Genomic DNA, 16376 nt, shown 5'->3' with positions numbered 1-16376 from the left:
TCTAAGAGTCCAACCTCTTTCCTACCAATAATTTCATGTCCTTTCTTTAAAGCCACAGTGACAGAGCATGGGCCACATGTAAACAAAGGTCATATACTCGATATACATAGGAATATATTCAATATAGCTGCTCCCATATTTTGATAAGCAAAGAGGCCGCAGTAAATGAAAGTTACCTACTTGAAGCAGGCGATCAGCAGGTTCACCATGATGATGTACTGGACAAACAGGTAGACAGCTTGCAGGAATGGAGTCAGGAAAGAACCCGGGGGGCAGGACGCTCCACCTGAACAAACTACAAACAAAGAGTTCCAGAGTGGGGGAAGAGAAGTCACAGCCCTGGGGCCCTCTGCAAATACTTGGCCCCGTAACTCACAGTACGCCACACACTTTACATGCTTAAAAGATTCTCGTGAATTCTTTCCCGATCTGCTTTTGCTCTGAGTCTCTACAGGGGTGCTGTTTCTGCATGAGGGCAAACCCCATATGTACCATCTATCTCTGAAGCATAGACTTCTCCATACATCATCCAATATGGCTCGAATACAATATCTCGAGCCAGGCGCCATGAAGGAGGCTCGTTTGGTGAGAGGATGGCTTTGCGCGCCACGCCAAAGCTCAGCAGGACAATGGCCATCATGATCACAATGTAGAACATGTTTGCTGCCTGCAAAACAGCACAGCACAACCAGAATTTACCATACATCAGGCCCTAGCAGTTGTCACTACACACTAGAGAGAGCAGACAGTCTAGTCAGTGGCTAACATGCCTCCATCCGAAACAGCTGAATTGCCTCTGGCTAAGCCTTTTTCTTTTCCCTATACGGTATGTGCTTTAGGTCAGTGACATCTACGGACTCACATGATGTGTGAGAATTGCAAATACCCTTTCTTGAAGCAGCCATCTCATGACCAATTAAATCAAAGATTTGGTTAGAAAATAATTTAAAAGGATAAAAATATGTTCAAACTATTCCAACGAGAGCTCCCAGAGCCCTGTAGTATCTAGGAAACTGATTATACCAGTCTCCCTCCATCTTGTATAAGACATCAACTCAACCCACTTGTTCAGCGTGGCAGACTCAGAAGCCACCGTTTCCATTTTCTCTACATTTCTTATCTTATTAAGTGGTAACTACAAGATCCCAGTAGCCAATCACCTTGAGAGTGACAATTATGACTTTGCCCAAGCTTTTAAACAATGATGAACTCTAACCATCACTCTTATTGCTGCCAGAGGAGCCCTGGAAGGGTCGAAGTGGCATGGCTATGCCACACAAAGGAGAAATTCTGTATCCTGGAGTCAGCAGGGAAAACCCATCATGCCTGGCTTCAGGTATACCTTGTGCCACATCACTGAGATGTACGAGTTCTCTCACATAGCTCCTCTAATAAATGCAACCTTACCAAAATCAGAGGATGCATTTATGGTCAAAGAGGAACGTGGTAAAGGAAAAGAAAATCTGAGGGCTGGGCTGGGGCTCAGCAGTAGTGTTTGCCTCTTGTGCATGAGGCCCTAGGTTTGACCCCCAGTCCTGCCAGAAGGAGAAAGAAGAGGAGAGAAAAAGGAGGAAGATAAGAAGTGGGAGAGATGGAAGCAGAAGCTTCAAGGTCCATCTTGAGACTCTTCGAGTCCTTTATTTCGAAACTACCCCTGACCCTCCAGAACATTGCCTTGCCTTGTATTACAGAAGCAAATGCCAATGTAATATTAATGTTGTGCATAGAGAGGGTAGATCTTTGGGCACTTTCGAAATTCCAGATGAAACAATGTCCAGCGAGCTCAGGGCATAAACTAGAGCCAGGCCACCCAATGTGGAAGCATGAATGCCCCACATATGCTCATGAGGGATTTACTTAATTTCCATTTCCTTGTACACAAAAGTAGATAATACTACTTATTTAATAAAGTTGCTACAGACACCTAGTATGGTGTGTGGTGCATAGTGAATACTGTTTAAGAGAAGCAAGTCATAAAAGAATGAATTAGTACTTTCAGAGAAACATTTTTGGTGGTGGCCTTATACAAATCAAAGACAAACGTGACTCGATCTCATATAGCCAGGCCTCACAAAAGGCTAAACTAAGTGTTCCTATTAACTATCCAATGTGCTGTCCAGGCCCATTTTACATACAAGTTTATGGTTAGCCAAAAATGAGTCATTAAACCTCTAGAAACAGTTCAAACATTTAACTAGTGGGCTAAGAAGATGGCTCTGTGTTAAAGTGCTTGCTGGACCTGAGAATGAATTCCTGGAGAGGATATAAAAGCCAGCCAGAGTATGGGGGCAGATGGCTCCTGGGAATTCACTAGCCAGCCAGTCTAGATAAAATAGAGCTTCAAGTCTAATAACTAGTACCTCTTTCAAAAAAACAAGGTAGAGAACTATGTTGGTTTGAATGAGAATGGCCTGTATAGGCTCACATATTTGAATACTTAGTCCCCAGTTTGTGGAACTGTTTTGGAAGGATTAGGAGATGTGGCCTTGTTGGAGGAGGTGTGCCATTGGGGGTTTGGAGTTTCAAAGTCCATACCATAGTTAGCTTTCTGTCTGCCTGGTGCTTGGGGATCAGACGTAAGCTCTCAGCTCCAACAATATGCCTGCCTGCCGGCCGGCCTGCCTACCTACCTGCCTGTCACCATGCTCTCCACCATGATGGTCAAGGACTCTAATACTGTGGAACTATGAATCGGCAAATTAAATTCTTTCTTTGATAAGTTATCTTGGTCATATTGTCTCTTCACAGCAATAGAAAACTAAGACAAGTGCAATAGTGAAGTGCAACATTGATTCCTGCCCTCTGCACAGGCAAACATGGGTGAGGGCACCCACAAACAAATATCTGTACACATGCGTAAGATCACAAGAGAGAAAGTTGAATTTGAGATTTGAAATGTGACAGTAGAGCCAAATGGGGAATTTGTGTAAAAAAAAAAAAAAAAAATGAGACTTACATACCATTTTTGCAATCATGGTCACATACGGACCAGCATGTTGATTCACAGCAAAGAAATCCATGAGCCGAGAGAACCAGAATATGATGTCTATGCAGTAGATGAGCCTTCCTGCAGTGTGCAAAGGGGGGTGTCCCCACCGTAAGCCAAAACCAACTAAAAAGAGGCCAATAGCCACAGTTTCCATTAGGTTCCAGTATTCACTCAGCCACATCTTCACCTTTTGAGTAAACTTGCTTGGTTCTGAAATGCATATCTAAAGGGAGAAAAAGGAAAACCTAAAGAAGGGTATAGGATTGGGGATGGAGTAGAGTGGTAGAGAACTTGCTTCTAACACACAAAGCCCTGGGTTCAAGCCTCAAAACCATAGCCAGAGGGGAATCCCATTAACCGCATTTTTTTTTTTTAAATTCATTAACCCATCACTTAAAGAGTAAACCAATTCCTACTAAAGTTTACATCAACCCCAGGATGTTACCCAGCTCAGCACTGAAGGGAGTGGCCTGTGATTCTGCTCCATGAGCTGAGGGCAAAGAATACTGGCTGGAAACCCAGCAGTCCTGTGATCTGTTTCTACTGCTGCTACTGAGTGAGCTCTTGGCAGACCACTAAGAACATGATGCTGGAATGTCCCTTGTAATACTATAGCAGACACACCACAATGTAAACAGTAAGCTTGTTTTCCCTAAAATATAAAAATCGTGGTAGAATTCAGGTAGTGTTTCTCTGATACAAATTTCACTAGCAGATGATGCAGTATAATTTCTACGAAGATGCTTACTTATCATAAAATATTGGCTAAATTACCACTGGAAAGACAAATGTATAGACATCCGGAGACATGATGCACACATAGCTAGGACAGTCAAAGTCATAACTATTTGGAATTATATTTACAATTGCATTAAGAATGCTAACTTTTAAGTGACCAGTGGCAAAGTAGAAATGAAAATGTCTAGTTTTGTTTATGACTCTTGGAATACTTCTCCAGCAAGGATATTAGCCTTCAGTTTTCAAGGGTGTTTACTAAGAACTTCCTCATTCCGTGGGTGTATTCTTTACATATTGTGCAACTTTAGCCACTCATGTGTAACTCTATTGGGTAAAACTGGCAATGTGTAGGTAAGGCTAGTTGATTAAAAACCCATGTCACAAAGACAGCTACAAAATGGGAAAGCAAACAGTTGGAGAGTTCAATAGCAAATAGAGGGCATTACCTATTGCTCTTAATAACAAACACAGGAGTGTGCTTCAAAGTGGCTGTTTTCAAAGTTCAGCAGAAAGTATTTGATAAGGATAAAGGAATGAAACCAGAAACTTTTCCCTGAGCAAGATTCTTATAGCAAAATCGGAACCAGTAAGCACTCTGTCCTTCATACATTTGATATGAGTTAATTTTTACTTCCAGGGCCTAGAATACCTCTTTTAGGGGTGTGCAGAAGACACAGAAGGAACACTCACCTCCCTGACCTTCTCAATGGTGTTGGTGAAGATGTAAATGCTGACAAGCCACTCTTGCACGCTGGGTTTGGGCTGCATCTCCACCAACACTGTGTAAGTGAACAGCATGAGGAATGCCAAATAAGCCATCTGTGAGGGACACACATTCCCTGGATGTGAGCTCAAATGACCATGAAGGATGCCAAGCAGAGCTCTGCAGACAGAGCCCAGAAGAAGCATACTTCTACATGACAACATGAAAATATAACTGGAGCCAACTTGTGATCACTGATGACTCAATGTCAAGGAAAACATAAGTATCTACAGTCTAGGAATGAAAATCACCATTTGCCAGTAAAGGAAGGCGATGCTATCCTGTTAGTACTAACCACTGCAGCATGCACACTGGCAAGCTAGTAACAGGCCAGAAAAAAACTCTCATGCCTTCCCTCCAGTTTCAACTTGGAAAATACACATGCCAAGACAGCCAGAGGAACAGTGTCAGTGGATTCCTATCTTCACAGTAAGCTAGAGTGTTATTTTATGATGATTAAAATGTTATCCTGTCTTGCAAGATGGAGAGATGACTCATCAGTTAAGATTACATAATGTTCTTGCTGGAGTAACTGAATTTGGTTCCTAGCCCAATTCACAACTGCCTATAACTCAAGTCCCAGGGTATCTAGAACTGTCTTCTGAACTCTAAGGATACATACATGTACAAACACACATGAAAAGCAATCAAGGACAGCACCTGATGTCAACCTCTGGCCTTCACATACATGTATGCACAGCTGCACATACACATACCCCATATGAATATATATGCATGAAAAGAGTACTAATCTAGGTACAATATACAATAGTAACATAGTCTACTGGGTATCAGACAAAGAGCACATGTGCGCACAGGCTATAGCATGCATGTTGAAATCAGAGGACAAGTTGTGGGAGTCAGTCCTCTCCTTCCACCTTGTAGAGTCTGAGGTCAAACTCAGGTTGTCAAGGTTGGCAGCAAGTGTTCTTGCCTTAGAGCCATCTTTTTGAACCACCTCACTTTATTTTTTGAGTCATGGACATTGACTGAACCTGGAACTCACTGATATAGCTGAACTGACTAGCCAGTGAGCTGGAGGGATCTGTCTTTCTCTACCTTGCCTTGAACATGGGTGCTGGGCATCTGAACATGGGTCTTCATGCTTATGCTGTAGGCACTTTACATACTGAGCAATCACCCTAGTCCTAGATTTGATATTTAGAAATGGATAACTGTCACCCATATTTATTAAGTATGGGCAACAAGTATGTGGCTGCAAAGTCAATATTCTGAGATGCTAACATTATATATATTTAGATAGACATCCTATTATAGTCACACTTCAAATGATTTTGGAATATTAAACATAGGCTATTATCAATCTATGTATAGGTAGGCATTAGAAAAAATAAATGCTACCAAATAAATGTGAGAAATGCTCAATACATGTATGCTTTCTCTAAATGGCCACTATCCTCAGCAGATCGGAGTTTGATCCCACAACCATGTTCTCAATAGTCCTCTTACATATGTTATCGAAAACCAAAATAAAAAACAAAACATCACTCTTACAAAACAAATGATTCAACTGATGAGTTTTATTTATTACTTATTTATTTTGCCTGAGAAAGAAAAAGAACCAACCAGCTACCATTCATCTCTACATTTGGGGCTGTTAAGTTCATTGAACCAAAACATTCCAAATGCTCAATCTTGTGTTGAGTCTAAGCATGCCAAGACAAAAACACTCTGAGAATGGTCTTGCACCTGTAACCCAGCTCTCAGGAGCAGAGATAAGAAGACTACTTCAAGTCCAAGACCAACCTAAGCTATATCTACCTAGTGAGCTCCAAGCTGCCAAGGGCAGATGGTGAAAGTCTATGCCAAATTAAACACAAGAGGAAGGAGGAAACAATCCAGGATGGCATGGGAGGTGAGAAAAAGACGCACATTCAGGAACTTAAAGTCTAGAGTCTCTCTCTCTGTCTGTCTTCTTCCAATCCTCCCACCTGCCTACTTTGTTACCCCACTCCCCCCTTTTTTAAAAAAATGAAATTCCTACATTTTTATCTCAGGTTAGCAAATGAGACATATCATTAGTAACATTCGCATGAGCTAATTAAAAATTATCATTAACACTATTGTAATGAGACCAACCGTGTAAAACCAAAACTTGACGAAGGGAGCACTGTAGAACTCGTAGACTCTCCTTGTCCAAGGGAGGCTCTGGGGCCCGTTTCTTAAGTTGAAGTGCATATTTTCATCCAGTTTCTCATCAGGGCCTCTTTCCAAATCATAGTTTTTCTGAAAAATAAGCAACAATATTGTGAATTAAATGATGTAACAAAGTGGTAGAACTCATGTGTTATTTGTGTAAAATCCTGAGTTCAATTCCCAGATTCTCTGTCACTACTAAGAATAATAAACAATGCGTATATATCCCCTCCCCTTCCCCATCCCCTTTCTCGATTTTTAAGATAAGGTCTTACTATATAGCTGGGCTGGAACTCACAAAGATCTGCCTGCCTCTGTGCCCAGTACTGGGATTAAAGAAATGTATCTCCACTGCCTGCCATCATTATTTCTTTCTAAGACAGCTAATCTTAGTTACCAACTTGACATATCTGAGAAAAGGAACTCTCCAGTAAAGGATTGCCTCATCAGATTGGCCTGTGGGAATGTCTGTGAGGTACTTTCTTGACTGCTGATCTATGTAGACAGACCCAGCCCACAGTGGGCAGTACCATCCCTGCACAGATAGGCCAGGGTTGTATAAGAAATGCAGGTGATCTTGCCATACATCATTAATTTTCAGTCAAGTTTTCTGTCTCTCTCCTGTCCATACCTCCTGCTCAACTATTTATTTAAAAATCCATCTTTTCCTTTCCGAATTGTTTTCTATTGATCCTGGCTGGCACCTTTATCCCTTCTGGTCATGTGGTCATGCTGGTCTATGTTCTCCTCAATTCTAGACTGTCTTCTTATGAAACTATCCTGTGCAATTAAGGAAGTGACTTTCCTACAGCATCTTGTCTCACTACTCTGGTCATTGACCTTCCCTGTTTTTCTGGTGAGTAAACCAGAATGATGCTCTCTCACAAGACATAGAAGAGTCTCACAGCCTGCTTTCTATGTTTCCAGCCATGCCTGTAAAGTCCACCTGCTTGTCCAGTACCCTGTATGACCACCAGTCTAGCTAAACTGCCCCACTTGTCATCTTACTTCCCTCTGCCACATTACTTCCTGCCTCTGTGCCCTAGTTACAGTTGCATGAAGTTGCCGTCAACCCTAATCCTCACCCACTGGCCTACTGTAAACAGCCATTCCTATTCCTCCCAGCCTTCCTCTCCATTCCATCATTTTCATACAGCGCCTTCCTCGGCTAGTTTAGGCCACAGAGGTCACACATAGCAGTTGTGCAACTTAAATTTCTCTTTAAAAAATCATTTTGGGGTGGAAACTTACAAAACAAATTCTGACTTAGCATGGAAGTGTAGCTCTGCTGTCCTAGTTACTCAGGAAGCTGAGATGGGAGAATTACTTGTGTTCAGAAATTCAAGGCCATCCTAGGAAATATAGCAGGACAGTGCAACACTCAAACATGAGGAAGAGAAAGACAGAGACAGAGAGATGGAGAGGTTGGTTCAATATAGCTTCAGCTCCCCGTGGGAACAAGAAGACCCTTCCCTGCTGTAAACGTGCTATCACAAAGACACATCTGTTCTGACTGCTGCCTCCAGCCTCTTCCACAATGCACAATGTAAACCATGTTCCTCTGCTAATCAATTACATTTACTTAAGGAGCATTATGAACTCATATAGCCTACCAATTCTGCGAGGCAAAAATAATGATAATAATTTTGGGGGAGTAGGAATGGTTAGATAAATGTACTCAATACCTTTTTTTTATTAAAATGAATACAAAGAGTAAAACCAAAATCCATTTTATGATCACAAGCCATTCATAACAGAATTCACTTGAACAACTCTTTCACTAAATGTTTCAAATTGAACAATGCTAAGGTTTCATGAATATTTTTCTAATAATAAATCTATTGTGGAAGAAGTCACATCTGCCTTCATCTAAATATTGACTGAATTAATCAATTGATATGACCACATCTAAATTACCTAGACAGACAGCTGCTATAGCAGAACAAAAGTCAGGGAGCTTCAAACACTTGCTAAATTTTTTAATGTTAAGTGCACACATTTAAGTGCCATTCTGTAAAGGAACTGTGTCTGCTTTGAGAACAGTTCTGAGAGTAATGCGCCAATTCCCACACAACCTTCAAGTGTTCATGAGTCCATCATTCTACAGAGTCTGTGAGAGCCAAAAGTGGAATTGTGTCACACCACTGGCAAACAATCACCTATGTCCTGTGAGATTTGGGTGTATACTTTAAGTAGGTGGATGATGTACAGCTTTCTTCTTTGTTCAGCTTCAACTAGCAAACTAAATTTGGCATGCACAATCAGTCATACAGCCAAGGAAAGTACCCCTGCACCAGCCCTGTGTGATGTCTCTAGGGATGGGGTCATCCCTACACTACTTCCTTTTGCCGTGTTTGGACCTGGGACCAGTACAAATGTAATCACACAACTAGTCCAAACTTTCAAGAGATTCCTCATGCATTCTACAGATAGTAGACGGTTTCCTGGTTTCCTGGTTTCTAAGGATTCAAGATAGAACTAGAAAGAAGAGGGGGAGAAAGGGGGATGTATACACACCTAAGTAGGAACAAAACTAAAGTCCTTCTGACAGGGAGGAGACAGATATCTGGGGCATCAGAATGCAGATGTTTAACCATTCACCAACAACTTTTAGCCACAAAACACTAATCACAGTTAATCTTCATTTAGTGTTTGGAGAACAAGGACTGTTTAAATAAATACATCATACATGCCAAAGCACATCAGATGTCAAAGGTACTTCATCCCATGTAAGTGCCAGAGACGATGTTTATGACACCTTTGGGCAAAGGACAGCTTTAGGAGTCATGGTCATCAGGGTAGGAGCAGAGAGAGCATTCACAGTGTCCTGAACACTTGGCTGTGACAGTCAGCTTCTGAGGAAGTGGCTCCCACCCTCATGGGAAAGCACACATCAAGAGCCCATCCACAGTCACTGGATGTGAAGGATAAGATATGTGGGAGGGTCAACAAAACTCTTGTCACATGTGCTTGGGAGGTACATGTATGTCACAGCATGTGTGTAGAGATCAGAGGGCAACCTGTTGGAATCAGTTCTTCGAGGTCAGGTATAGAATTCAGGTTGTCAGGCTCCGCAGCAAATACCTTCACCCACTGTGCATTCTCTTGGGCCCATCAACACAAATCCTAAATGTGACTTTACAGATGAGAACCATAAGGGTGTGTGGCAGTGTTAATGGAGGCTTGAAGTGGTAAGCTGATCTGTTCTGCTACTCTCAGAGCAATGCTGAATCAGCTGTTGGACACAATGACTTTGTCTTTCAAGCAGAAAGGGGATACTTTGCTTACATGCTCTACCTAACTCGTATATAATGAGATGGAGTTACACAGAGAGAACTAAATGCTTGATTGATGAATCAGCCTTGGGCTTTTAGAGTAATGTGTAGCCCCAGGGTAATTTGTAACTTCACTGGACTGAAACATTGGCCAGAAATTCAAAACCATTCTGGGAAACATAGCAAGACAGCAACACACACAGGTGTGTACAGGAGGTGGGGTTAATAAATACCCCGTTAACAGTAAAAAGACAAACACTTTGTTTAACAGATGCCTATTACAGATAAGCTCCATGCTTGTGCATCTCTATACACAGTTATGCCATGGAAACTCAGTTTACTACGGAGGTGTACTAACCTCACAAGCACTTTCTTTGGTGTTATTGAGGCCCTGGTCACCGTAATTCCACGTAAACTGGAAATCCTGGGATTGTGGGACATGTGACATCTCAGCTTTGCTTTTAAATTCCAATGTCAAAATCATGGGTGGTAAAAGGATACTGATGATTATCTGCAAAGGAAACAAGGTAAAGGGTGAGCAGAAGACAAAGGACACATGCACTATCTTAACAACAGATGTAGGAATAGTGCATGTAGACAGATCCAGTCCAGCTCAATTCCGTCCCGAGTGTACATATATTTTTAACTCAACTATTTCAGTTCTACAAATGTGTCCTCAGCTCTGTGCAAAGGTGGACAGCGAGGTATTGATGAACCCTTGTTTGCAAAGGCAAAAAAGAAAATAATAGTAAAAAATCTAAAGGTCCAGTATACAGGGACAGACAATACAGAACAACCTAACAGTATAATGCAATGTTAACATTAAAAAAGGAAACTGTAAGGGCTGGAAAGATGTCTCAGTGGTTCAAAGCTCTGGCTGCTCTTTCACAGAACCTGGGTTCAGTTCCCTACATATCAGCTCCCAAGAGTCTATAGCTCCAGTTCCAGAAGATCTGATGCCATATTCTGGCCTCTGTTGGCTTGGCAACAAGCATGCATGTGGTGCACATACATGCATGCAAACACTCACATACATAAATAAAAATAAATAAATCTATTTTTATTTAAAAACAGACAAAACATTAAATATAACTTTTAGAAAGAATAGAATTAAAAATTTTAAATATATATGTTTAGAAGTTCTTTTAATTTCTTTATGTGTATGAGTGTTTGCCTGCATGTATGTCTGGGCGCTATATATGGTGTGCAGTACATGCAATGCCCGCAGAGACCAGAAGAGGGTGTCAGACCCATTGGAACTAGAGTTACAGACTGCTGTAAGTGCTGTCAGTGCTGAAAACTCAAACCTGAGTTGTCTGGAAAGACAGGCAGCCAATGCTCTTAATCACCTTACAATCTCTCCAGCCCTGACTTGAAAGTTTCAAAACACATACAACACACTTGTTTCCCCTGGGAAAACCTGTACTTGAGTAGGAAGTTAGAGGTATTATTTTTGTGATGACTATATTATTTTAATAATTTAAAGTCATTCTATAGAAATTACCATGCAAACATAATGAATTTGATATCACAAACTTTAGAACATAAAAGATCCCATGGAGGGATACTCCCTTAACCTAGAGGCAGAAGGGAGGCCCTAGTCGCTACTCCAAATGACTTGACAGATTCTGTTGATCTCTCCTGGAAGGTATCACCCTCCCTGAAGAGTGGGGGGGGGGACGGGATGGGAGGGTGGACAAGGGGCATGAGAGGGAGGGAGGGAGGGAGGAAGGGAGAGGGAACTGGAACTGGGATGGATATGTAAAATAAGAAAAAAAAAAAGGATCCATCACCCACATTGTACAAACCATTGTCTGCTCCAAAGACCTAAGAGACATTCTTCAGTAGACCACCACACTTTGCATATTAATAGTCTTTTGAGGGGGATTTTTATGTTCAATTTTTATAGCCTTTCAAGATAAACATCTTAAAATGTTTGTGAAAGCCAACTTGGTGGATGTTCTGTCCTTCTTCCAACTAAAGTCATGTCTCAGTATCATGGAATTCACTGACCAAAAGTTAGATTAACCTGTCAGATTAACCTGTTAGATTAACCTTCCTTCCTGACTTAGTGGGTGGAGTCAAAGGCTTGCCAACCTTGCTTTCTTTCCCATGATGAAATGACCTCCTAAGTTTTGTCTTAAGCTGTGATTTGTGAAGAAGACTCTCTAGGCTCTAATTCTAACATGATTGCCATTTCTGTCCCAAATATGTGTGATGTGTCAGACACAGTGATGGCATCATTAGTTCTGCTTATGGGAAGGCCTCCAATCCCACTGCCCTGAAGAAGCAGTATCCCATCACAGCAAGGCTGCAAATAACAGACTTCCAAAGAGAGGTTGGAGCCTGACATACTAAATGGTTTCGGTCAGTTTTCCCATCCAAATATCTCTCCATGGTGCTCCTACAATCTCATCCACTTGGGATGTCAAGGACATTCCAAACTGATTTGCAAATGTGCTTCAGAAACTCACCAGTCAACATGGATAACTGCATTGTTTACACCTGAGAATAATGGTTAGGGAGTTTGGGGACTTCATACAGCAAGCTGCTTCAGCCTTGTAATCAGTGCAGGCATTTTTGGAGGAAAACATTGGGGCTTGCTTACTTAGATCAATCAATTAATCTCTCTCTCTTCCTCTCTTTCTCGCCTTCTCTCATGTACTCTCTCACGCGAGCATGCACCCGCACGTGCGCACATGCGCAAACACACACACACACACACACACACACAAGCACACACTCCTCTCACATTCTGAATAATATGAAAGACAAATGTCCATTAAGTTCTCAGTGACAGCATTCTGGAAGTTAACATGTGTACGGTAGGGAGCAAATGCTACCTCCGGCTCTCAGCTGCAGCCTTCTCATGGCCAGGAATTTGTAAGCAGTTATTTAAGAGCTGGGTAAGTGGAGGCACACACAATCCCCCTCTGTTTTGTCTCTTCCAAACCTGAAGTCAAAATGGATCAAAGGGGAACTTTGGGAAAGGATGACTTTTTTCTCCAGTATTTTGTGAAGTTACAGGAGATAATTTTGGGTGGACATTTTTCTTATTCCTCTAATGTCATTGACAGAAAGTAAAACACACACAGCCTTTCCTATCTTGCATTTGTTTTGTTGTGTTTCCTACAGATTATCTACTAAAAATATTCATATTTTTATAATTGCCATTCTGTTTACTATAATTTTAATAATTGTAGGAAGAACAGAATTAAAATACAAAATACAGTTTTGTGTAGCTCATTGGCTTCCATTGATTTCACAAATACATGCACTTTGACATTAACCAAGTTGAAGGCTTTGTGCTCAGGCTCCACGGCAAACATTCTAGACCTTGAGATTGGATTTAGGTGCTCTTGACTTTAGATAACTGAGGGGGCTAAAAATTTAGTTATGACGAATGATATGAGCAGTTGCTGGAGGAGAGCCTTATGAGACAACATGCAGTCCCTGAAGCAACATCTTGGATGAGGAAAGCAATAAAAATTTCTAGTTCTATTCAGTTTCTTGTCTATTAATACTTGTTTTGTGGCACTGGGGACCAAACCCAGTACTGTGTGTGCTGTTCAAGCATTCTGCAAGTGAGCTCTGCACCCACCCCATCTGTATTCTCAAGCTTTGTGTCAGCTGGAATTCTCAGAAGCACTGCCATTTGGCGCAGTGACGTGTTGCTTTTGTTTGCTTTTAACCCTCATTGCCTTCACATGAGAATGGCTCTGTGGAGGCTGGGCAGGTAAAGTCATCAAGTTCTGAAAAGTCACTATGGGAAAGTGGTTTAGAGATTTCTGAAGGACGGATGAGCCATGCACCTGCAGGAAGGTGTTGTTTGCCAGAGGGGCCCACCTGGAACTCAAGAGCGCTGACCTTCACGCTACACTGACAATGTGACGTATGGAAAAAGAATGTACCTTCAGCCAGGAGTTTTTCCTCATCTTCAGACGCCCCATCCACATGTCTGTCAGCAGCATTTGGGTACAAGAATGGGACACAAAAGGACGCAGTCCTCCAGACACGGCCAGTTTCAGGCAGGTGGAATTGCTCCAATTCTTGAGTTCGTAGGTCAGCAGTTTCATGGCCATCGGCTCATTCTGCTTGAAGGCCTTCTCCAATACATCCAGGGCAAGCTGGCCGAACTGCCTGATTACACGGTGGTGAATAGAGAACACAAAAGGCCACTCAGAGCCCCAGAAATGTCTTCTGAGATTGACTATGGCACTGGTTAACTGGGCTATATGATCCAAACAGAATTAGGCTATGTAATAAACAGCAATTTAATCTCAGCCATCAGAAGCTGCAGCAGCCTCTCAGAAGGTAGATAACTTGTCCTATTTTCCTGGTAGCCCAGAGTAGAATTTAATGTTTGTGTCAGAAGCCATTCCATACTGTGTGATGTGCTATATTCATCCTGATGTGGATGGATCTACATGATAAGTCCTAATAGAGAAATTCTGACAGAAAACACTGTGTCCAAGAAACATGATGCTTCTTAAGTACTTAAGAATCCAGATCCAGAAAGCCTCAGGAAATTTCCCAGGAGGCTTTATTCTCTGGAAATACTGTAGACCTGTAAATCAAGCTATAGATTAGCTTTTATCATTCACATAGTTTCCTTCATCCACACGACTATCACACTTTAGTAATCAGATTAATGGAAACATCTCTCGTCTTTCTCATTCCCACCAGTTACTTTATGATTCTTTACTACAACATGTGTGTTTGCTTCCCCAGCCTGAAAGACACCTAAAGTATGCAGTCATCTTAACAACATGGAAGACTTGGGGTCTCCAAAGGATTTCATATGCCATTCGTTTCAAAAATCTTTAACTGCTCTTAAGGAACTAGAGGCTAAAATCTAGTAGGTTGACCTACACAGTTCAAAATAGTTGTCCATACAGCACTCTTCACTGGAAAGTCACCTCTTCCCTATATTCCACAGAGTCTCTTCTAATCTGTACGGACCCTTTACTACAAGAGGACATGAAAGATGCAGTGTGATAGTCAGCGTTGGCTGCTGGATGAACAGGATCAGGAAATAACTAGAAATCAGTATTACACTGTGTCTGTGATCTTGTTTTCAGGGCTTGTCATGTGAGTTTGAGTGGACTACATAAAGAAGACACCTTTTCTAGTTGGATGGCCACCACCTGGTCCTCCAGGGATCCAAAGAGGACAAGTACAAAAAGTGAGATACCTGTCATGTGCCCTGGACATCAGCAGTCCAGGCTCTGCAACCTGAAGATTCTATGGCTTATCACAGCTACACCCTTCCCCAGTTCAAAGGCCTTAAACCAAGGACCTTACCATAGATTTTCTGGTTCTGGAGCCTCTGGACATGGACTTAGCCATGTTTCTGGTAGCTCTGGGTCTCCAGGATCCACAAAGTCTTTACAACTACCAGAATCACTGAGTCATCAAACCCCCTCTATTATAACTATCTATACACCCTACTGACTCTGTTCCTTAGGGGATGCTTGACTGAAACGCACAATTCTAAGTGAATCTACTTATGCTATGGTAAAGTGAGGGAGAAAGAAGCGTCTACACTTTCTAAAAAGTGTTGCTGTGTAGTGTGAAGTGAAGACAGAAGACATACTCTGAGTAATTTTTCAGTTCCTCTGAGGTATCATCCACCATGTTGCTCTCTTTAGCTTCCCGGGCCATGGCTCTATAGAGAATGCTAGCAATGACTGCCTTGACTGTGGTCTCCTCTCCATGCTGCCAAAAGAACATGGCCATCTTCTGCCTCTTCATTAGCACAGCCCACACCAGCAGGTCGTTGTATGGGTAGACAAAACCGGCAGACTCGGGGTCCTCTGCCAGGCTGTGTATTTCCTTTGACTTCTTCTTTGACTTATGAGAGTCTCCAGGCTTGTCCTATTACAAAGGAGAAGAAAGGCCTAAGGACTCCAATGCATAATGCTTAGCTACATATAGCACAGCAAGTATCCTAGAGACACTTTTAAAAATAATTACTACCTATGTTAGATCCTGGCACTGAAGAAAAAAGCAAAACAAACAAAAAGCCCAGATACCCACCATAGTAGAACTGTTTGTACAAACTATCCAGTAAACTGATACACTGTGCCCCCTGTATAAGGCAAACAAAAGCAATCAGTTGGAGATGTAGCTTTATGGTAAGGCAACCAACTGATATGCACAAAACACTCAGTTTAATTCTCCGAACTATAAAAAAAAATACATGCTTTATCAAACTACAATGTAGGACATAGATTGATTGGCATGAGGACTGAGCTCAAACACAGTCCTGACTCCATAGAGAGACCTTGTCTCAAAAACATGGGGAATATCATTAAGATAAACAAACAAGCACAATTTGCACTTTGATGGCAATCTATTTGGATAAGGATTTTATTTTAAATATTCTCTACTTCTGTCTTAACAAGTTGATTTGTCATTGTTCCTCTGAAGAGTGTCACTAGTGCTCCCTGTA

General features: G+C 41.7%; 1 protein-coding gene across 2 annotated transcripts in view; it reads right to left on the bottom strand.

Moving 5' to 3' along the window:
- Trpm6 (transient receptor potential cation channel subfamily M member 6) overlaps positions 1 to 16376 on the bottom strand; it is a 128938-nt gene that overhangs the window by 56708 nt on the left and 55854 nt on the right. For both annotated transcript variants that reach the window (XM_051194068.1, XM_051194070.1), the window contains exons 16-23: positions 15519 to 15799; positions 13834 to 14062; positions 10281 to 10433; positions 6591 to 6737; positions 4418 to 4546; positions 2961 to 3212; positions 493 to 667; positions 181 to 295 (exon numbers count right to left, since the gene is read on the bottom strand). In XM_051194068.1, coding sequence (XP_051050025.1) covers positions 181 to 295; positions 493 to 667; positions 2961 to 3212; positions 4418 to 4546; positions 6591 to 6737; positions 10281 to 10433; positions 13834 to 14062; positions 15519 to 15799 — 1481 coding nt within the window. The remainder of the gene's footprint in view (positions 1 to 180; positions 296 to 492; positions 668 to 2960; positions 3213 to 4417; positions 4547 to 6590; positions 6738 to 10280; positions 10434 to 13833; positions 14063 to 15518; positions 15800 to 16376) is intronic.

Source organism: Phodopus roborovskii, unplaced genomic scaffold, assembly GCF_943737965.1.
Source record: "Phodopus roborovskii unplaced genomic scaffold, PHOROB, whole genome shotgun sequence".
Classification (NCBI taxonomy): Eukaryota; Metazoa; Chordata; class Mammalia; order Rodentia; family Cricetidae; genus Phodopus; species Phodopus roborovskii.
This window is presented reverse-complemented; position numbering and strand designations above follow the sequence as displayed.